Genomic DNA, 24,113 nt, shown 5'->3' with positions numbered 1-24,113 from the left:
AAGCCAGGAACTGTGGAGGAACAGAGATTTAGGTGTCCATGTACAGAAAATAATTAAAAAGGCTAATGGGCTATTAAGCTTCATATCCAAGGGGGCAGGTATACAAAGGGATGGAAGTTATGCTACAGCTGTACAGAACTCTGGTTAGACCCTATCTGGAGTAACTGTGTTCAGTTCTGGGCACCGCACCTCAGGAAGGATATCGTGGCCTTGGAGGGGGAGCAGCGCAGATTCACCAGAATGATACCGGGGCTAAAGGGGTTAAATTAGGAGGACAGGTTGCATAGACCAGGCTTTAATTCCCTTGAATATAGATGATTAAGGGGTGAGCTAATTAAGGTGGTGAAGATGATTTAAAGGAGTTGACTGGGTAGATACAGAGAAACTATTTCCTCTGGTGGGGGGAATCCACAACAAGCAGGAACTAAGTGTCAGAAAACATATTTGAAAGTTCTCTATCTGAATGCACGTAGCATTCGTAACAAAATAGACGAGTTAATGGCACAAATAACTACATATGGGTATGATCTTGTGGCCATTACAGAAACATGGCTGCAGCGTGACAATGCCTGGGAATTAAACATACCAGGTTATTTAACGATCAGGAAGGACATGCAGGAAGGAAGGGGAGGTGGGGTGGCTATGTTAATAAAGGAAGGAATCACTAATACAGAGAAATGATATTGGGCCAAAAGATCAGGATAATGAAACAGTTTGGGTGGAGGTAAGGAATAATAAGGGGAAAAAAACACTAGTGGGCGTAGTCTATAGGCCTCCGAACAGTTGCAACTCTGTTGGACGGAGTATCAATCAGGAAATAGTTGAGGCTTGTAATAAGGGAACATCTATAATTATGGGGGATTTTAACTATCATATTAATTGGACAAATCAAATTGGGCAGGGCTGCCTTGAGGATGAGTTCATTGAGTGTATTAGGGATGGGTTTCTTGAGCAGTATGTAACTGAACCGACCAGGGGGCAAGCAACCTTAGATCTGGTCCTGTGTAACGAGACAGGATTAATTAAAAATGTCCTAGTAAAGGATCCCCTTGGAATGAGTGACCATAACATGGTTGAATTCCATATTCAATTAGAGGGTGAGAAGGTTGGATCTCAAACAAGCGTGCTAAGCTTGAATAAAGGAGACTATGAAGGTATGAGAGCGGAATTGAGTAGAGTGGATTGGGAAAATAGATTAAAGGGTAAGACGATACATGATCAGTGGTGTACATTTAAGGAGTTATTTTACAACTTCCAAAAAAAATATATTCCACTGAGAAGAAAAGGGTGTAAAAGAAAAGACAGCCATCCGTGGCTAAGTAAAGAAATTAAGGATAGTATTCGACTAAAAACAAGGGCATATAAGGTAGCCAAATCTAGTGGGAGGATAGAGGATTGGGAAAACTTTAAAAGACAGCAAAAAGTAACAAAAAGATTAAGAAAGGGAAGATAGATTATGAAAGTAAATTAGCAAAAAATATAAAAAATAGTAAGAGTTTTTATAGTTATATAAAAAGAAAAAGGGTGGCTAAAGTAAATGTTGGTCCCTTAGAGGATGAGACTGGGAAATTAATGGTGGGAAATATGGAGATGGCAAAAACACTGAATGAATATTTTGTACCAGTCTTTACAGTAGAAGACACTAAGAATATCCCAACACTGGACAAACAGGGGGCTATAGGGGGGGAGGAGCTAAACACGATCAAAATCACTAAGGAAGTGGTACTCGGTAAAATAATGGGACTCAAGGCAGATAAATCACCTGGACCTGATGGCTTACATCCTAGGGTCTTGAGGGAAGTGGCGGTAGGGATTGTGGATGCATTGGTAATAATTTTCCAAAACTCCCTGGACTCAGCAAAGGTCCCGGCAGACTGGAAAACTGCTAATGTAACGCCCTTATTTAAAAAGGGCAGTAGACAGAAGGCTGGAAACTATAGACCGGTTAGCCTAACATCTGTGGTAGGTAAAATATTGGAGTCCATTATTAAGGAGACAGTAACAGGACATTTGGATAATCATAATTTAATAGGACAAAGTCAGCATGGTTTTATGAAGGGGAAGTCATGTTTGACAAATTTGCTGGAGTTCTTTGAGGAAGTAACATATAGGGTGGATAAAGGGGAACCAGTGGATGTAGTGTATTTAGACTTCCAAAAGGCATTTGACAAGGTGCCACACAAAAGATTATTGCTTAAGATAAAAAATCACGGGATTGGGGGTAATATTCTGGCATGGATAGAGGATTGGCTATCTAACAGAAGGCAGAGAGTTGGGATAAATGGTTCATTCTCAGACTGGCAATCAGTAACTAGTGGTGTTCCACAGGGGTCAGTGCTGGGTCCCCAACTCTTTACAATCTATATTAACGATTTGGAGGAGGGGACCGAGTGTAACATATCAAAGTTTGCAGATGATACTAAGATGGGAGGGAAAGTAGTGAGTGAGGAGGACATAAAAAACCTGCAAGGGGACATAGACAGGCTAAGTAAGTGGGCAGAGATTTGGCAGATGGAATACAATACTGGAAAGTGTGAGGTTATGCACTTTGGCAGGAAAAATCGTAGAGCAAGCTATTATCTTAATGGCAAGAAACTGGAAAGTACTGAAGTACAAAGGGATCTGGGGGTCCTGGTGCACGAAACTCAAAAGGTTAGTATGCAGGTGCAGCAAGTGATTAAGAAGGCCAATGGAATGTTGGCTTTCATTGCTAGGGGGATAGAATATAAAAATAGGGAGGTATTGCTTCAGTTGTACAAGGTATTGGTGAGACCGCACCTGGAATACTGCATACAGTTTTGGTGTCCATACTTAAGAAAAGACATACTTGCTCTCGAGTCAGTACAAAGAAGGTTCACTCGGTTAATCCCGGGGATGAGGGGATGGACATATGAGGAGAGGTTGAGTAGATTGGGACTCTACTCATTGGAGTTCAGAAGAATGAGAGGCGATCTTATTGAAACATATAAGATTGTGAAGGGGTTGGATCGGGTGGATGCGGGGAGGATGTTCCCGATGATGGGTGAAACTAGAACTAGGGGGCATAGTCTTAGAATAAGGGGCTGCTCTTTCAGAACTGAGATGAGGAGGAACTACTTCACTCAGAGGGTGGTAGGTCCATGGAATATGCTGCCCCAAAAAGCTGTAGAAGCTACATCATTACATAAATTTAAAACAGAAATAGACAGTTTCCTAGAAGTAAAGGGAATTAAGGGTTACGGGGAGCGGGCAGGAATTTGGACATGAGTCTAGGTTCGGATCGGTCATGGCCCTGTGGGTAGCGGAGTGGGCCCAGGGGCCGTGTAGCCTGATCCTGCTCCTATTTCGTGTGTCTAATTCTGTTAGATTCAGGAGATGGTTCTATGATAGTAGATTGGCGGTTAGGATCAGATCAGCCATGATCTTATTGAATGGCGGAGCAGGCTCGAGGGGCCGATTGGCCTACTCCTGCTCCTATTTCTTATGTTCTTATGTAACCTTGAAATTGAAGCTAGGCTGTTCAGGGGTGATGTCAGGAAGCACTTCTTCGCACAAAGGGTAGTGGAAATCTGGAAAACTCTCCCCCAAAAAACTGTTAAGGCTGGGCCAATTGAAAATTTCAAAACTGAGATTGATAGATTTTTGTTAGGTAAGGGTATGAATGGATATGGAACCAAGGGAGGTAAATGGAGTTAAGATACAGATCAGCCATGATCTAATTGAATGGCAGAGCAGGCTCAAGGGCCCGAATGGTCTACTCTTATTCTTCTGATCATATCCATTTTTAGGCTTTATATTTGATGTAGAAGGTTTTTTTTTTTTTTAAATTGACACTATAGGCTGTATTGCAACGTCATAGTGAAAGAGGAGGTACTGCACGAGATAAAAATTGATCGAAGTACTAGAAAGGCTGTCTGTAATTTAAAGTTGATAAGTCCCAGGATGGGATGCATCTTTGGATGCTGAGAGAAGTTGAGGAGGAAATCGCGGAGGTACTGGCCATAATTTTCCAATCCTCCTCAGATACAGGGGTGATGCCAGTCAGTTTAACCTTGGTAGTGGGGAAACAAATTAGAAATGATAATCAGGGACAAAGTTAACAGCCACTTGGACAATTGTAGATTAATTAAGGAAAGCCAGCACGGATTTGTTAAAGGCCAATCATGTTTAACTAACTTGATCGTGTTTTTTGATGAGCTAACAGAGGGTTGATGAGGGCAATGCGGCTGATGTGGTGTACATGGACTTCCAAAAGGCGTTTGATAACGTGCCAGATAATAGGCTTGCCAGCAAAGTTGAAGCCTATGGAATAAAAGGGACAGTGACAGTATGGATATGAAATTGGCTAAGTGACAGGAAACGGAGAGTAGTGGTGAACGGTTTATCAGACTGGAGGAAGGTATACAGTTATATTCCCCAGGGGTCGGTACTAGGACCAATGCTTTTGTTATATATTAATGACTTGGACTTGGGTGTACAGGGCACAATTTCAAAATTTACAGATGACACAAAACATGAAAGTATAGTGAACAGTGAGGAGGATAGTGATAGACTTCAAGAGGACATAGACAGGCTGGTGAAATGGGCGGACACGTGGCAGATGAAATTTAACGCAGAAAAGTGCAAAGTGACTTTGGTGCGAAGTGCAGGATGGATAAAGGGGAACCAGTGGATGTGGTGCATTTGGATTTCCAGAAGGCATTCGATAAGGTGCCACATAAAAGGTTACTGCACACGATAAGCGCTCACGGGGTTAGGGGTAATATATTCGCATGGATGGATAGAGGATTGGCTAACTAACTGAAAACAGAGAGTTGGGATAAATGGGTAATTTTCAGGTTGGCAAACTAAGAAAAATAAAGCAAATTATTATTTAAATGGAGAGAGATTACAAAATGCTGCCGTACAGAGGGACCTGGGGGTCCTTGTTCATGAAACACAAAGTTAGCATGCAGGTACAGCTAGTAATCAGGAAGGCAAATGGAATGTTGGCCTTTATTGCAAGGGGGATGGAGTATAAAAGCAGGGAAATCCTGCTACCACTGTACAGGGTATTGGTGAGACCACACCTGGAGTACTGCGTACAGTTTTGGTCTCCTTATTTAAGGAGGGATATACTTGCATTGGAGGCAATTCAGAGAAGGTTCACGAGGTTGATTCTTGAGATGAGAGGGTTGACTTATGAAGAAAGGTTGAGCAGGTTGGGCCTGCACTCCTTGGAGTTTAAAAGAATGAGAGGTGATCTTATTGAAACATATAAGATACTGAGGGGCTCGACAGGTAGATGCAGAGAGGATGTTTCCCCTCGTGGGGAAATCTAGAACTCGGGGGCATAGTTTCAGAATAATGGGTCGCCCTTTTAAAACTGATAGGAGGAATTTCTTCTCTGATGGTCGTAAATCTGTGGAATTCTCTGCCCCAGAGAGCTGTGGAGGCTGGGTAATCTATCTTTTATATCTATCTATCTATCTATCTCTTCTATCTATTCTTTATTATCTATATAAAGCGGTCGATCTGTCGTGTCTGTCTGTCTGTATTGTATAAAGTCGAAAGTTAGAGCGTACCTACACGTGTGTTACATTGAAAGAAAGCTTACGATTCCAGAACCGTCATAAGCGTATTTACGTTTCGGTGAGACAAAAATTGTGCCCGCGGTATCCAAAAAACGTTCAACATTCCGCTCATTATCCGCTCATTAGCATCGAGTGACGTCGAGGTCGACCAATCGTACGGTCGAGCGACCCGACGGTTGACCAATCGCTGCGTGGCGGGGGCGGGTTCCTGGCGCTTGCGGGCGAGCCCTCCTAGAGTCGAGTGATGGGACGATTGACCAATCCTACGCTTCGGTGACCTGACGGTCGACCAATCGGTGCGTGTGTGGGCGGGCCTTATCGTTCTGAACCGAGGTGAGTCGCCGCCATCTTGATTCCAAACTTTTCATTTCTTTTTCCCGCTATCTGCGTCTTTAAAAAAAAAAAAAAAAGTTGCTTTTAAAACACATATTGTTTTAAAAAAAAGTTAATTACTTTCTAAATCTTTCATCTAATCTCATTAATTTTCCTACCTTTCCCCGTTTTTGCAGGTAGGCCTCGAAGCCTGGGTGTCTGTTGCCAGCCATGCTGGACCCTAGGCAATTGTTTTGTGGCAAGCCTCTCCCTGCCCCTCGCCACGCCCCCCCCCCCACCCCCCAGTCGTGCTCCCCCTTCCTTCCCTCCCCCCCCCCCCCCCCAGTCGCGCTCTCTCTTTTCCCCCCCCCCCCCCCCCCAGTCTCTCTCTCGCCCCAGTCTCTCTTTCTCCTTCCCACACAGACAAGACAGACAGACAAACTCATTTATATATATAAAAATTATTTCTACTTTTTTCATAACATGCCCTCAAAAAAAAACCTCGGCACTGCCGGGCACTCCAGCTAATTGAATATATTTAAGATGGAGAGAGACAGATTTTTGAACAAGAAGGGAGTGATGGGTTATGGGGAGCGGGCAGGGAAATGGAGCTGAGCCCAAGATCAGGTCAGCCATGATCTCATTAAATGGCGGAGCAGTCTCGAGGGGCCAAATGACCTACTCCTGCTCCTATTTCTTATGTGATACCTTTCCTCATTCTTCCTACCAAAATGTAATATAAACTAAAAGGTACAATCCTAAAGTGGGTGTATGAACAGAGATCTGGGGCTATATGTACACAAATTGTTGAAGGTGGCAGGGCAAGTTGAGAAAGTGGTTAAAAAAGCATACAGGATCCTGGGCTTCATAAATAAGAGGCATAAAATACAATAGCAAGGAAGTTATGATGAACCTGTATAAAATACTGGTTCGGCCTCAACTGGAGTATTGTTTCCAATTCTGGGCACCACACTTTAGGAAGAATGTGAAGGCCTTAGAGAGGGTGTAGAAAAGATTTACAAGAATGATTCCAGCAATGAGGAACTTTAGTTATGTGGATAGACTAGAGAAGCTGGGGTTGTTCTCCTTGGAGCAGAGAAGGTTGAGAGGAGATTTGATGGAGGTGTTCAAAATCATGAGGGGCCTAGACAGAGTAGATAGAGAAACCGTTCCCATTGACGGAAGGGTCAAGAACCAGAGGACACAGATTTAAGGTGATTGGCAAAACAACCAAAGGCGACATGAGGAAAAACTTTTTTATGCAGCGAGTGGTTAGGATCTGGAATGCACTGCCTGAAAGGGTGGTGGAGGCAGACTCAATCGTGGCTTTCAAAAGGGAATTGGAAAAATTTGCAATGCTACGGGGAAAGGGCGGGGGGCGGAAACTAGCTGAAGTGCTCTTGCAGAGAGCCAGCATAGGCTCGATGGACCAAATGGCCGCCTCCTGTACTGTAACAATTCTATGATTCTAAGCCTTTTGGCAACCTGACACAATTATTGTACTGCCAGTATGTGAACAGTGGGGCAGTACAGCACACAACTATAGTTTGTCATTCATATTTACAAGATCTATAACAGTGATGTCAATGTAGACTAATAACCTATGGGATGGACTTTTATTTGTGTACTGTTACTCATTTCACATTGACTTTCCACGTCAGGACTTTTATAATAGACTAGTGGGTCTCCTGTGGCATTACATAGTGAGTCTGGTTATGCTGTCGCAAGAGATGGGGAATGTATATTTTATAGTGTGAATTTGACAGAGACAGACGCCTACTCCTGCTTCTGTGTTTCTATCCCACATGCCTCCCTGTTCCCATATCCTTTTATCTCCTTTAACCACCTGTCTAACCTATTCTTACATGGTCTCTGCTTCAATCACCAGCTCTGATGGTGCATGCCACTGCCTCACGCCCTCTGTAAAAACCAACAAATATCAGCAAGTAGTTTTTTCATTGTCCATCTGTTTATAACGTAGCTTTTCAGAGGGAAGGCCAAGAATAATACAAAACTTCAATATTTTATAATCTGCATTCTGCATCCTTCCTTATCAAATATCTCTGCCAAGTACTTGGTGTATTTGAGCAGATCCTTTGGTAAAACTTGTAACATTTAGAACGACCCTCCAAATAGTCCAGTCCTTCCAGATACTACCTGTTTATAACAATTGTTTTTGAATTCTCTGTCTAAAGGAAGCATCTGCTGTAATCTTTCAGAATACATAAACCTACAAAATGATGGGCAGGAAAAGATCAGCTGATCCATCAAGCCTACCTGACTCGTGATGGCTGGCGCATCATGTCTAGGCACTTCCCACCCCTCACAGCCATGCAAAAAAAAGTAAAAGATTCAATTTTTGAAATTTTCCTTTCATCAGATGTAGTTTGCCACACATGTAACTTACATTAAATCACCTGAATATTTTTTCAAGAAAATTACTTTCATAAAATGCTGGTTCCCGCTTCACCTTGTCTTTGATACTTTATGCAAAAGTGGTTTCTGTTGGCTTTCATTCTTGGTTTCTATTGATCCACCAGAGCAGTGAAGGGAGCAGGGCTTACAAACATTTCCTGACATGCTCTGTTTTATTGTCAGTCATAAACTTCCTGAAGTTGTAAGTGCAGTTTTAAATGCACAGCTTCATGGGAATCCCAAGATGGTGGCTAAAGGGATATTCAATTATTTGAATGATTTAATTAGTTCTCCTAATTCTTTTCATTTATTGGTAGAGTATGCTGACTACTGGTGCTTGATTCGCTGTATTCATAATTCATTGCTAGTGTATTTACCTGCTGTACTCACGGTTGATTGGTACATTACTTACTTTCAGTTGTGATTGGCTCAACTTTTGTGTTCATAAAACAATAAATCAGCTGCAAGGAATTTGCGTGCAAGTTGTGACCTGATGGACAAAACACGTGCTAGATGCAATTTTTTTGTATGTACAGAGTGAATCTCCCATGGTGGAAAATGGGCTCGCTCTTGCTTGTCTGTTGTCCTGCACTTGCTCTCTTTTTTATTTTCTCTCATTTTTGCTCTTGGCCAACAGTGCCTTCTATTGGTTCTTTCTTTATCTAGAGCTTTACTTTTTGGGTGGTGTGTGGGGGGAAAAAAACATCCCAGGGCAGCAGGTCAGATTTTTCCAGTGGCTGGTATGGGGAAAATGCAGCCTGCCGGACATGGCACCCTTCCTCTTTACACCACCCTCTTGCTCCCCCGCCCCCCCCCCCCCCCCAACACCTTGTTGCCACCATCTCTTCCCACCATGCCCTCGTGTAGCAGAACTCTTACCCCATTACACTACTCCCTCACACCCTGTACCCTCCCTGCCCTAGGGTTGGCATCCCCATGTACATCCTCAGGGTTGGCATCCCCATGTACAGTCCCAAAGTTTGATTTATAGCTGTGGCTCAGTTGGTAGCACACTCGCCTCTGAGTCAGAAGGTCGTTGGTTCGAGCCCTACTCCAGAGACTTGAACACAGAAATCTAGGCTGACACTCCAGTGCAGTATTCGGGGAGTGTCAGAGATGCCGTCTTTCAGATGAGACGTTGAACTGAGTTGTCTGTCGTCCTCAGGTGGAAGTGAAAGATCCCATGGCACTATTTGGAAGAAGAGCAGGGGACTTCTCCCCGGTGTCCTGGCCAATATTTATCCCCTCAACCAACATCATTTAAAGCAGATTATCTGGTCATTATCACGTTGCTGTTTGAGATTTTGCTGTGCATGAATCGACTGCCTCGTTTCCCTACATTACAACAATGACTACAAAATGGCTGTAAAGTGCTTTGGGGCGTCCTGAGGTCGTGAAAGGTTCTATACAAGTTTTTCTTTTTCCCCCATAATGAGAATAGGTACTGAGGGAAATCTTTCTCTGTAGTAGTCACATCAACAATAACTTGTGTTGGTGCCACACTTGACTTACTTACCAGCAGTTGGTAGTGAAATATAAATTTTTAATTTGACATTAAGTTCAACTTTCATACAGACATGCTATACAGAAAGTGAATAGAGTATTAAAAGTTGCAGATGGGGTAGCCATTGATAATGGTCCTAAAATATCTTTATTGGGATTGCTATTGAAGATTAAAGCTACCAGTGTTCATTCAGAATGATCGTCAGTATTAATAGCAGACGCACCCATTATTCCTGAATAAGGGCCACCTGTGTATTCTCACTGGTCCTAAGGTCCCCAAGAATATTAGACTGAAGTGAATTAAATATAATGGGGGGAGGGGGCCCTTGAACTACAGGACTGCGATATGGAGATTCTCTGCTGGGTGAGCATACTTCCTCCTGCATGTTGGTTCTCTCCAGGCCTGCAGTTGAACAATTGTGTATTGTCAATTACTGCCTTCAGAATGTCCAAGTAAAGGGAAAATTGGAATGGGAGGGATGAAGGATAAATGGTGTGGGTATCCGCGAAAGGGTTATGTATTTGTGTGTGTGTGTGTGTGCTTTCTCCTTTCTCTAACACTCATCCTTCCAGTGCTGTGTGCTATTCCTCACCATGAAGATGGCTGACATACTCCCAGCTAATGGTATTCTGAAATTGACCATTTGGAATTCTGTGGGAATGGGTGAAGGTGACTTTACTCGCGATTTCTCTCTCTCGCGCTCGCGCGCGTGCTCTCTCTCTCTCTCTCTCTCTCTCGCGCTCGCGCGCTCTCTCTCTGGCACTCGCGCGCTCTCTATCTGGCGCTCGCGCGCTCCCTCTCTCTGGCTCCCTCTCTCTGGCTCGCGCGCGCGCTCCCTCTCTCTGGCTCGCGCGCGCGCTCCCTCTCTCTGGCTCGCGCGCGCGCTCCCTCTCTCTGGCTCGCGCGCGCGCTCCCTCTCTCTGGCTGGCTCGCGCGCTCCCGGGCTATCGGGCGCGCGCCCCCCCCCCCGCTCCCGGGCTCTCGCGCGCGCTCCCGGGCTCTCGCGCGCGCGCCCCCGCTCCCGGGGGCTCTCGCTCGCGCGCGCGCCCCCGCTCCCGGGGGCTCTCGCGCGCGCGCCCCCCGCTCTCGCTCCCTGGCTCGCTCCTTCTCTGTTCCCCCCTCGTGCCAATAAAGGGAAAGTGAACGGTCAGGAGTTTGGCGGGTGGCTTGAGAAAGCAGGTGGGAGGCTTCATGGAGGCGAGGGGTATGATGTTGGCGGGGGGGACTTGGAGCATAATTGGGCATGGGAGAGGAGGAACCAGATGTTGCTGAACAGGTGGCCTGTATTTTGAACACCAAGAAAACCATGACCCGAGGATACAAGGTAGGAGGGCTCAGAGAAGTCAGTTGTAGTGGAGAGTAAGTGTTTCGGGCTGTTCTTGCTCTCCAGAGTGGAGAAATGAGAGAGGATGATACTGTGGTGTATCTCAACTTCCTTCTCCCCACCATTGGCGGCTCTGCCTTCAGCTGTCAATGCCCTAAGCTCTGGAATTCCATGCCTCTCCGCACCCCTCTCTTCCTTTTAAGACTCTGCTTAAAATCTACCTCTTTGACTAAGCTTTTGATCACCTGTCCTAATTTCTTCTCCTTTTGGCAGTTTCAATTTTTACCTGATTACGCTCCTGTGAAGTGCCTTGAGACATTTGACTAAATGCAAGTTGTACTGCTTGAGGTGGACCCTTTGGATCTAGCAGTAGACAGCTAGGCTAATCATACGGTACCTGTTTTTAAAAATTCATTCATGGGATGTGAGCATCTCTGGCAAGGCCAGCATTTATTGCCCTTCAGAAGGTGGTGGTGAGTCTCCTTGAGCTGCTGCAGTCCGTGTGGTGAAGGTACTCCCACAGTGCTGTTAGGGAGGGAGTTCCAGGATTTTGACCCAGCAACGATGAAGTAGAATCATAGAAAGTTACAGCACGGAAGGAGGCCATTTCGGCCCATCGTGTCCGTGCCGGCCAACAAAGAGCTATCCAGCCTAATCCCACTTCCCAGCTCTTGGACCTGCAGGTTAGAGCATCCCAAGCGCACGTCCAAGTACTTTTTAAATGTGGTTCGGGTTCCTGCCTCTACCACCCTTTCAGGCAGTGAGTTCCAGACCCCCACAACCCTCTGGGTGAAGAAATTTCCCCTCAAAACCCCTCTAAACCATCCCCCAATTACTTTAAATCTGTGCCCCCTGGTTTTTGACCCCTCTGCTAAGGGAAATAGGTCCTTTCTATCCACTTTATCTCGGCCCCTCATAATTTTATGCACCTCAATAAGGTCTCCCCTCAGCCTCCTCTGTTTTCCAAGGAAAACAGACCCAGCCTATCCAGTCTTTCTTCATAGCTAAGATTCTCTACTCCCGGCAACATCCTTGTAAATCTCCTCTGTACCCTCTCTAGTGCAATCACATCTTTCCTGTAATGTGGTGACCAGAACTGCACACAGTGGTGGCATAGTGGTTATGTCACTAGACTAGTAAGCCAGAGGCTCAGTCAAATGCTCTGAGGATATGGGTTCAAATCCCACCACAGCAGCTGGTGGAATTTAAATTCAATTCAATTTAATTCTGGAATTAAATGTTAGTCTTAGTAATGGCGACCATGATACCGTTGTCGATTGTTGCAAAAACCCATCTGGTTCACTAATGTCCTTTAGGGAAGGAAATCTGCTGTCCTTACCTGGTCCGGCCTACATGTGACTCCAGATGTGGTTGACTCTTAATGCCCTCTGAAATGGCCCAGCAAGCCACTCAGTTGTAAACAACTGCTACGAAAAACAATAAGAATAAAACCGGACGGACCACCCGGCATCGACCTCGGCACCGGAAATGACAACGGCAAACCCAGCCCTGTCGACCCTGCAAAGTCCTCCTTACCAACATCTGGGGGCTTGTGCCAAAATTGGGAGAGCTGTCCCACAGACTAGTCAAGCAACAGCCTGACATAGTCATAATTACCGAATCATACCTTACAACCAATGTCCCAGACACCACCATCACCATCCCTGGGTATGTCCTGTCCCACCGGCAGGACAGACCCACCAGAGGTGGTGGCACTGTGGTATACAGTCGGGAGGGAGTAGCCCTGGGAGTCCTCAACATTGACTCAGGACCCCATGAAGTCTCATGGCATCAAGTCAAACATGGGCAAGGAAACCTCCTGCTAATTACCACCTACCGCCCTCCCTCAGCTGATGAATCAGTACTCCTTCATGTTGAACACCAATTGGAAGAAGCACTGAGAGTAGCAAGGGCACAAAATGTCCTCTGGGTGGGGGACTTCAATGTCCATCACCAAGAGTGGCTCGGTAGCACCACAACTGACCGAGCTGGCCGAGTCCTAAAGGACATAGCTGCCAGACTGGGTCTGCGACAGGTGGTGAGGGAACCAACAAGAGGGAAAAACCTACTTGATCTCGTCCTCACCAATCTACCTGTTGCAGATGCATCTGTCCATGACAGCATTGGTGGAAGTGACCGCCACACAGTCCTTGTGGAGACGAAGTCCCGTCTTCATGTTGAGGATACCCTCCACCGTGTTGTGTGGCACTGCCACCGTGCTAAATGGGACAGATTTCGAACAGATCTGGCAACTCAAAACTGGGCATCCATGAGGCGCTGTGGGCCATCAGCAGCAGCAGCATTGTATTCAACCACAATCTGTAACCTCATGGCCCGGCATATCCCTCACTCTACCATTACCATCAAGCCGGGAGATCAACCCTGGTTTAACGAAGAGTGCAGGAGAGCATACCGGGAACAGCACCAGGCATACCGAAAAATGAGGTGTCAACCTGGTGAGGCTACAACGCAGGACTACTTGCATGCCAAACAACGGAAGCAACATGTGATAGACAGAGCTAAGCGATCTCACAACCATCGGATCAAATCAAAGCTCTGCAGTCCTGCCACATCCAGTCGTGAGTGGTGGACAATTAAACAGTTAACAGGAGGAGGGGGCTCCAAAAATATCCCCATCCTCAATGATGGTGGAGCCCAGCACGTGAGTGCAAAAGACAAGGCTGAAGCATTTGCAACTATCTTCAGCCAGAAGTGCCGAGTGGATGATCCATCTCGGCCCCCTCCTGAGGTCCCCAGCATCACAGATGCCAGTCTTCAGCCCATTCAATTCACTCCACGTGATGTCAAGAAACAGCTGAAGACACTGGATACTGCAAAGGCTATGGGCCCTGACAACATTCCGGCAATAGTACTGAAGACTTGTGCTCCAGAACTAGCTGCGCCCCTAGCCAAGCTGTTCCAGTACAGCTACAACACTGGCATCTACCCGGCAATGTGGAAAATTGCCCAAGTATGTCCTGTCTACAAAAAGCAGGACAAATCCGACCCGGCCAATTACCGTCCCATCTGTCTACTCTCAATCATCAGCAAAGTGATGGAAGGTGTCGTCGACAGTGCTATCAAGCGGCACTTACTCAGCAATAACCTGCTAACTGACGCCCAGTTTGGGTTCCGCCAGGGCCACTCAGCTCCTGACCTCATTACAGCCTTGGTCCAAACATGGACAAAAGAGGTGAACTCAAGAGGTGAGGTGAGAGTGACTGCCCTTGACATCAAGGCAGCATTTGATCGAGTGTGGCATCAAGGAGCCCTAGCAAAACTGAAGTCAATGGGAATCGAGGGGAAAACTCTCCATTGGTTGGAATCATACCTAGCACAAAGGAAGTTGGCTGTGGTTGTTGGAGGTCATTCATCTCAATCACATGACATCACTGCAGGAGTTCCTCAGGGCAGTGTCCTAGGCCCAACCATCTTCAGCTGTTTCATCAATGACCTTCCCTCCATCATAAGGTCAGAAGTGGGGGTGTTCGCTGATGATTGCACACTGTTCACCATTCGAGACTCGTCAGATACTGACGCAGTCCGTGTCCATATGCAGCAAGACCTGGACAACATTCAGACTTGGGCTGACAAGTGGCAAGTAACATTCGCACCACACAAGTGCCAGGCAATGACCATCTCCAACAAGCGAGACTCTAACCATCTCCCCTTGACATTCAATGGCATTACCATCGCTGAATCCCCCACTATCAACATCCTGGGGGTTACCATTGATCAGAAACTGAACTGGACCAGCCATATAAATACTGTGGCTACAAGAGCAGGACAGAGGCTGGGAATTCTGTGGCGAGTGTCTCACCTCCTGACTCCCCAAAGCCTTTCCACCATATACAAGGCACAAGTCAGGAGTATGATGGAATACTCTCCACTTGCCTGGATGAGTGCAGCTCCAACAACACTCAAGAAGCTCGACACCATTCAGGATAAAGCAGCCCGCTTGATTGGCACTCCATCCACCACCTTCAACATTCACTCCCTCCACCACCGGCGCACTGTGGCTGCAGTGTGTACCACCTACAAGATGCACTGCAGCAACTCGCCAAATCTCCTTCAACAGCACCTTCCAAACCCGCGACCTCTACCACTTAGAAGGACAAGGGCAGCAGACGCATGGGAACATCACCACCTACAAGTTCCCCTCCAAGCCACACATCATCCTGACTTGGACCTGTATCGCCGTTCCTTCACTGTCGCTGGGCCAAAATCCTGGAACTCCCTTCCTAACAACATTGTGGGTGTACCTACACCATATGGACTGCAGCGGTTCAAGAAGGCAGCTCACCACCATCTTCTCAAGGGCAATTAGGGATGGGCACTAAATGCAGGCCTAGCCAGCGACGCCCACATCCCATCAATGAATAAAAAAAAAGTACTCTAGCTGAGGCCTAACTAGTGTTTTATACAGTTGAAGCATAACCCCCCCCCGGGCTCTTGTGCTCTATGCCCCGGCTAATAAAGGCAAGCATTCCGTATGCCGCCTTAACCACCTTATCTACCTGGCCTGCTACCTTCAGGAATCTGTGGACATGAAGTCCAAGGTCCCTTTGTTCCTCCACATTACTCCGTGTCCTACCATTTAATGTGTATTCCCTTTCCTTGTTAGCCCTCCGCAAATGCATCACCTCACACTTCTCCGGATTGAATTCCATTTGCCACTGTTATCTTCCTGCAGTCTGCAGCTTCCTTCTTCAGTATAGAAACATAGAAAATTAGAAGATAGGAGCAGGAGTCGGCCATCCAATGAGATCATGGCTGATCATCCAAACTCAGTACCCTGTCCCTGCCTTCTCCCCATATCCCTTGATCCCTTTAGCCTTAAGAAATATATCTAACTCCTTCTTGAATATATTTAATGAATTGGCCTCAACTGCCTTCTGTGGTAGAGAATTCCACAGGTTCACCACTCTCTGGGTGAAGAAATTCCTCCTCATCTCAGTCCTAAATGGCTTACCCCTTATCCTTAGACTGTGACCCCTGGTTCTGGACTCCCCGACCATCGGGAACATCCTTCCTGCATCTAGTCTGTCCAGTCCTGTTAGAATTTTATAAGTTTCAATGAGATCCCCTCTCATTCTTCTAAACTCCAGCGAGTATAAGCCCAATCGACCCAATCTCTCCTTATACGTCATTCCTGCCATCCCAGGTATCAGTCTGGTGAATCTTCGCTGCAAGAACATCCTTCCTCAGATAAGACGACCAAAACTGCACACAATACTCAAGGTGTGGTCTCACCAAGGCCCTGTACAACTGCAGCAAGACATCCTTGCTCCTGTACTCGAATCCTCTCGCTATGAAGGCCAACATACCATTTGCCTTCTTAACCGCCTGCTGCACTTGCATGCTTACCTTCAGCGACTGGTGCACAAGGACACCCAGGTCTCGTTGCACTTCCCCTTTTCCCAATCTATTGCCGTTCAGATAATAATCTGCCTTCCTGTTTTTGCCACCGAAGTGGATAACCTCGCATTTGTCATGCATCTGCCCAATCACCCAACCTGTCCAAATCATACTTGAGTTTCTCGGCATCCTCCTCACAGCACACACGCCCACCCAGCTTTGTGTCGTCTGTGTATCAACCACACAGCCAATTTTAGTATCATCTGCAAACTTCTTAATCATACCCCCTATATTCAAGTCTAGATCATTGATATATACCGCAAAAAGCAAGGGACCTCGTACTGAGCCCTGTGGAACCCCACTGGAAACAGCCTTCCAGTCACAAAAATACCCATCAACCATTGCCCTCTGCTTCCTGCCTCCAAGCCAGTTTTGAATCCAACTTGGTATACATGGTAACATGGTATATTTCCAAGTCAGGATGGTGTGTGACTTGGAGGAGAACTTGAAGGTGCCTGCTGCCCTTGTCCATCCAGGTGGTAGAGGTCGCAGGTTTGGGAGGTGCTGCCAAAGAAGCCTTGGTGAGTTGCTGCAGTGCATCTTGTAGATGGTAGACACTGCAGCCATGTTGTTCCGGTGGTGGAGGGAGTGAATGTTCAAGGTGGTGGTTGGGGTGCCGATCAAGTGGGCTGCTTTGTCCTGGAGTTCTATTTTGCAGCCTGCAGACGTAAATTCACCAAGGCAGCAAAGGTTTGAGAAGTTGACGCCAATTGAGTGCAGCGGGTGGAGAAGGGACAAGATGGCTTCAGTAGCTGCTTGTTGAGAGCCATCATGTGTCTTATGGTGGAGTTACATAACATAAGAAATAGGAGGAGAAGATGGCCATTCGGCCCTTTGAGCCTGTTCCGCTATTCAGTAAGATCATGGCTGATCATCTCCCTCAACTCCACCTTCCCTCACCATCTCCATATCCCTTGGTTCCCTTAGTGTCCAGAAATCTATCGATCTCTGTCTTGGATATACTCAATCACTGAGCATCCACGGCCCTCTGGCATAGAGAATCCCAACGATTCACAACTCTGAGAGTGAAGAAATTTCTCCTCAGTCCTAAATGGCCGACCCCTTATTCTGAGACTGTAACCCCTAGTTGTAGACTCTCCAGCCAGGGGAAACATCTACCCTGTCAAGTCCCTTAAGAATTATATTTTCAATGGGATCACCTCTCCTTCTAAACTCTAGTTGATCAAGGAAGCCCAAGTTAAAGCCAAGGGAAGTTGTGAACCTGTCCAAGGCAGGCGAGCCTGGTGTCGCCCCACATCAGAATGGCTGTGATTGGGCTGTGTGTGTGGAGTGTTTCTTTTATTCATTCTCTGGAAGACTGGCATTTATTGCCCATCCCTAGTTGCCTGTAAGTTGGTGCAATTTGATACAACTGAGTGGCTTGCTAGGCCACTTCAGTGGGCAGTTAAATCAACCACGACGGTCACATACAGGCCAAACCGGGTACGGACAGCAGGTTTCCTTCCTTAAAGGATATTCGTGAACCAGTTGGGTACCAGCTTTTTTTAATTTCCAGAAAAAAAAATTGAATTCAAATTCTCACTGCCACGGTGGAATTTGAACATTCTCTGGATTACTGGTCAGTCACCTAACCTACACTATCGTACCCATATCACAGATACAATCTCATCCTCTCCTACTCTGCAGTTCAGTGTGTTGGCATCCAAAACGCCATGCCACCTTCAAACTTGGTTGAAATGAAGCCCATGCTCTGACAAAAGACAGGTGTAGAATAAATGGTAAACGGATGTATTGCAATAATGGAGAGGCTAACTAAGCCAGTGATAAATGGGTAATCAGATGTGTGTGCAGCAGGCACCGAGGACCCAACTGCGGCCCATGCTGCATGTCTCTTCCCACCGCCAGTCCGAGTCCTGATGCTCATTATTACTACTTTGTAGCCAGTGTGTAAAATTCCAGCCATACCTATGATCTGTAGGAATGTGAAGGATGTAATCTGTAACCTGATCACCTGAAACCGTGAATAATCCATTAATACTGAACCTGCAATGAGTGATAAACTGGGTCAATCCTTCTTCTTACCACCTTGCAATTAGTGAGTAGATGACATCAAGTTTGTGTTTTAAAAGCTCGAAGGCTGTACAGTATAAGGAAAGAACGACTAAAGGTTTTTCTATATTCTTCGGCCACTAGCTCCTGTAGTGCAGACAGCAGCAACATCAAGATATCTTGGGGGAAGGGGGGTGGGATTCGGTGGGTTAGTGCCTCTGGGGGGTGCTAGGAACTTAGCGCCCGAGCGTGGCGATTTTAGCGCCGCTCGCTAAATTGACCAGTCGTTTTGCGGTGGCGCTAAACACTACCGCCACGATCTCCTGCACCTGCAAATTGTGACGTTTGTCACACGCGCCCTGGACCAGATATTGAGTCGCGCCCCCTGCCTTAGCGCCTGCTGCTAGGAACAACCGGTAGAGGGGAGCGTTTTCAAGTCAGGAAGGGGCGGGGGGAGCGTTATTTAAAGGTGGGCGCTTCCTGCCTTTTCTTGTCGGCATAATTTTTGGTTTTAACGCTGTCTTGAGGAGTTTGGCCCTCAGCAGCACTTTTGAGGTTCCTAAACGCCGAGCTCTTTCCCTGGGCCTATCCATTAGCGCTTCCAACACAATTGCTTTTGAGGTCTCTCCGGGCCGAGATTCAAGGCTGCAATGAGCAGTGTGTGGCTGGCCAGCAAGATGGCCCCATCCCTTTAAGAACTGGACGGTGCCAGTCTGTCTGGCTTCCATGGTAATTGCCTGAGCTTTGGTAGCGTTCTGAGGTAGCGCCTCGCTCCCTGACGTTTGTGCCTTAAGAGAGGTGTGAAGCGCCTGATTTAATGCTCAAATCACCTCATGGGGCGATGGAGGCAAATTTTGCAATCAGAGGCGATAATTAGCGCCGTGCGCTAAACTTTGCGCCCGGCTGATATTAGCGCCCCAAAATGGGCGATACCGAATTTTTCCCCTCTCTTTTTATCTTTTTTTTAAAATCGGTCAAGAGGACCTTTTTTTTTTCCTACTAGGCCTCCGACTGCTACCAAGACAGTCTAGCAGTGTCACGGCATTTACTGATGTGGAAGATAGAGCCCCACAGTGCAGCTGGTTTACTGTGGAGAGAGGATGGTAGGGTTAAATGTTTCAGGCCGGTGACCTTCATTCGCATGGTCCCCCCATCTTCCCTTCTCCACAGATGCTGCCTGACCTGCTGAGTATTTGCAGCATTTGTTTTTATTTTATAATTCCCACACCTGCAGTATTAGTAGCTGTACAATCTACTGGTAAAAGTGGGAGAGTGCTGCAGTTAGCACTCCCAAGACCCAGGTTCCAGTGTAAAAACAGCTTGAGGTTCGGGGGGTGGGGGGGGGGGCCTAGATTATGTGCTCAAGTTTCTGAAGTTGGGCTTCAACCCACTACCTTCTGACTCAGGCAAGAGGGCTACAGTGTGAGAGATCAGTTTTCTATTTAAGGCATGTGATGTGAGTGGTGCACACAGTATGTTGCATTTTGACATGCTGTGCCCTCGTGTGGTGAAATGCAGGTAGGTTCCATCAGTCTCCTGCATGAGTGATCTGTTTCAACCCGTGCCCAGCAGCAAGAGAGCACAATTCACCCAGAGCTGCTGCTCCGCATCCCTCCTCAACCTGATTTACAGGTTGAGTCCAAAACACAGTTTATCCACCTCCCCTCCACATGGGGGTTGGTAGAGGAGAGGGGAATGACATGAATTACCGTGGTGTACAAGATTGGTTCCGTGTCAGTTTCCAGGCCCACGGTATTTGTTCTTTCAAACACACACCTCCATGGCCGACTACACTCGATTCTCGGAATAATTTAAAGAAGGAAAGGCATCATCTTGTCCTCTTGCTTTCACTCTCTTGGCCCATTGGAAGCTGATTTGGGAAAGGCGCTTGTGCATAAGACAGTGTCTCCGTGTTCCGAATCCGTCCTCAATGGGTCTACAGGCGAACAGGAGCAAGGGACGGTATAAACACAAGTGAACCCTACATATGGTTCATTTTGCCATCATGCTCCCCAGACCACGATGCGACATGTAAAAGCTTTTAGAGGAGCATATTTAAAGGGAACTTTCAGATCCTACATGCTTGCATGATTAATAGAATTTTAATGTTAATCTTTGTTCTACCTAATCCAGTGTTGCATATTTCTTTTCTAATGCAGGTGGAAGATGATGTGGGCAGTGAAATGAAGATCCTAAGAGGGCACTGTGGGCCTGTGTATGGTACCAAGTTTCTCTCTGATAATTCAGGACTTCTGTCTTGTTCGGAAGACACAACAGTCCGATACTGGGATTTGTGCAGTTTCAAGAACACTGGTTTGTATCGAGGACATGCTTATCCAGTTTGGGACATTGACATTAGTCCCTTGAGCCTTTACTTTGTGAGTGGATCGCATGATCGGACAGCAAGACTTTGGGCACTTGACAGAACGTACCCACTGCGCATTTATGCAGGTCACTTAGCAGACGTAGACTGTGTTAAGTTTCACCCGAACTCTAATTACATAGCCACAGGCTCGATAGATAAAACTGTGCGGTTGTGGAGCACGCAGCAAGGGAATACTGTACGTCTCTTCACAGGACATCGTGGCCCTGTGCTGGCATTGGCTTTTTCTCCTAACGGAAAGTACTTGGCTTCAGCAGGCGAAGATCAGCGACTGAAACTATGGGACCTTGCATCGGGTACTTTATTCAAAGAGCTGAGAGGGCATACTGACAATATAACTAGCCTTGCATTTAGTCCAGATAGCAGTTTGATAGTTTCTGCATCTGTTGACAATTCGGTTCGTGTCTGGGATATTCGTAACACTTACTCTAATTCATCGGTGGATGGTTCTTCCAGTGAGCTGGTGGGTGTATATATGGGACAGACCAGTAACCTTTTGAGTGTACAGTTCATGTCCTGCAATCTGGTGTTGGTTACTGGGGTTGCACAAGAAAAAAAAGAACAATAAGCATAAGTGAACAATTCTAGTCTTTTATTTAGGAACTCCTAGAAAAGTAAGCCATAAGAGGACGAGACATGTTGTGAATGTACCATACTGGCTTGCTTTGGCCCGTCGTGTCGTGAATGTACCGTACTGGCTTGCTTTGGCCAGACGCGTCGAGAATGTACCGTACGGGCTTGCTTTAACCAGAAGTGTCGTGAGTGTACCGTACGGGCTTGCTCTGATTACATCTTGTTGCAGCCAAACACACCAACTGTTGCACAATCTTCCCAGTATTTAGATAGGAAAGAGCGATTTGATGGTGCACAATGGGACCGACATTGGTTCTTCTCCTCTTCTCGCCCACCCATGGACATATGTGCAGGGTGCCCGGGTGACTGAATTTTCCAGGTTGCTCAGTATGCAGTCCTATGCAAATCCACTAGGCGCAGGAGTCCTTGCCAACACAAGGTTGAGTTTAAGATGCATGCTTGCATCACTGTATTGCCATGACATTCAGGACGTGAATCTGACACAGGTTTCCGATGTTAGCTGCTGTATGTACAGCTGTAGGATGGATTATACCACTCGTACACAATCAGCCAAAAAGTGACTGGAATGTTTTGCTGTAATTTATTTAGTCTGATCTTGTGTTCAGACCAAACAAAATCCCAGTTGAATTTTGAGTTCTTCTGTTACACTAGCCCAGATGTTTAATTCTGGAATTTTCTGGCAAATACACTTGTATGGCAGGGGTTGATTATGTTTAATCTGTGAAGTGTTGTATTTGAAATCATGAAAAGTACTGCAATATACATCCACAGACCTTTAGAAAATGAAATGAACCTTCTGCTTTCCACCTCCAGAAAAGCATTCAATATACATTTTTGTTAAACTGCATATTAAAGTCTGTTTTGCACAGTGTTTGACAGATTTGGTTCCTGCTTTGCAAGTACAGTTTGTAGTTTCTGAATACAATGTCAATTGATAGTTAAGATTTTCACCAGTGATCAGGATTTTTGTTGCATTTGGAAGATATCTGAAACTCACAATTTGACTAACAGAGTAAAAGTTGCTTTTATATAAAATATATATATATTTGCTCTTCCGTGTCATTTGACATGGGTATCAAGACCCAAATGTAATCTTCAAGTGAAGCGAGATTAGAGGATGGGGAATGATTAGACCTGGGTGTGCAGATATAATTTAATCACTCGCTCTTTTAAAGTTGTAAATTGTGTCCTTGTATTGTATTCCCATATCCATATTTAAAATAGAAACCTGCCAGGCTGGGATTACACCTTTCTGCCTGTGGTAGTGCTGCAGTGTCTCCACTAGGAGGAAGGTGTAATTGCAGCCTAGTAAGATTACATAGACAGTTTACATTATAAACATGGATATAGGATTTTATGCTGGCAAAGTAGACGGGCAGTGTTTTTTTCATTCATGGGATGTGGGTGTTGCTGGCAAAGCCAGCATTTATTGCCCATCCTTAATTGCCCTTCAGAAGCCACCTTCTTGAACTGCTGCAGTCCATTTTTATTTCCTAATGGTTTGATACAACTGAGTGGCTTGCTAGGCCATTTCAGAGGGCAGTTAAGAGTCAACCACATTGCTGTGGGTCTGAACTTGCATATAGGTTAGATCGGGTAACGGCGGCAGATTTCCTTCTCTAAAGGACAGTCAGATGGGTTTTTACGACAATCCGGTAGTTTCATGGTTTTTTTTAATTCCAGGTTTTATTTAATTAACTGAATTCAAATTCCACAGCTGCTGTGGTGGGATTTAAACTCGTGTCTCCGGATCATTAGTCCAGTAACATAACCACTATGCTAGCATCCCCAGTGTACACAGATGTAAGATTTTTAAATATATATTAGATCCAACACCCTATCCTGTCCCAAAGCACATGCCATATAAGGAATTACTTTTGGTGTGCAATCTCTGTTAAGTAGTCAAATTTAGTGTACCAAATAATTGTACCAGTCTGCCCACGCGTAGACTGTGCCCCTGATGATCGGATAGAGTATGTATTACACTGCATAGTCCTGGGCTGATGGTTACAGACTGTTTAATTCAAACTCACTTAATTTGAATTATCTATTAATTTCATTTTAGTTTCATTCAGGAAAAAGTAAGTTCTGTTTTAATTTGAGTTGCTGAATTTTTTTTCATGTTTAAAAAAAAAAGACTGAATTGAGCTGTAACATCATGCAGTGGAATTCATTTGTTTTCACTACATCCTCTGTCAGTTTGAAAGGACCCACCTCCTGCAGGCTAAAACAACCAATAGAATTTATTTACATATATAGAGATATTGGGCACATGCTATTCTGGATAATAATTATATAAAATATCTGGAAACAGTACAAGAAGTTTATTTAATCTTTCTCTCATCTCTATTCCTTCGGTAAAAGCAAACAGCCTGATGAGCTCTCTAACAATGTCCTTTAGTTCTGCAAGAATAGTGTAACGTAGCCAATGGGGGTGTCTGCCTTCTGACATGCTCAGACTAAGAAGGGGAACATGGGCTGGGGCCCTAACACTCTTTAAGGATGTCTTTTCTTTTGAATGTAGGATTGCCAATCCAGCTTGGTTAAATCAGATCAAAGATAACTGTTTTACCCTGTCACAATGCTCATAATATTTCTCTG

General features: G+C 45.7%; 1 protein-coding gene across 1 annotated transcript in view; it reads left to right on the top strand.

The window, feature by feature from the left end:
* Window positions 1–22,383, top strand: part of taf5l (TAF5-like RNA polymerase II, p300/CBP-associated factor (PCAF)-associated factor) — a 41,868-nt gene extending 19,485 nt beyond the window's left edge. The window contains exon 5 of the mRNA XM_085981796.1: window positions 20,695–22,383. Coding sequence (XP_085837922.1) covers window positions 20,695–21,486 — 792 coding nt within the window. The 3' untranslated portion in view covers window positions 21,487–22,383. The remainder of the gene's footprint in view (window positions 1–20,694) is intronic.
* The last annotated feature ends 1,730 nt before the right edge of the window (window positions 22,384–24,113 follow it).

The sequence above is a fragment of the Somniosus microcephalus genome, chromosome 3, assembly GCF_052327205.1.
Source record: "Somniosus microcephalus isolate GS21.2 chromosome 3, FLI_Smic_1.0, whole genome shotgun sequence".
Taxonomy (NCBI): Eukaryota; Metazoa; Chordata; class Chondrichthyes; order Squaliformes; family Somniosidae; genus Somniosus; species Somniosus microcephalus.
The sequence above is the reverse complement of the archived record's forward strand: the minus strand, read 5'-3'. Positions and strand labels throughout refer to the sequence as shown.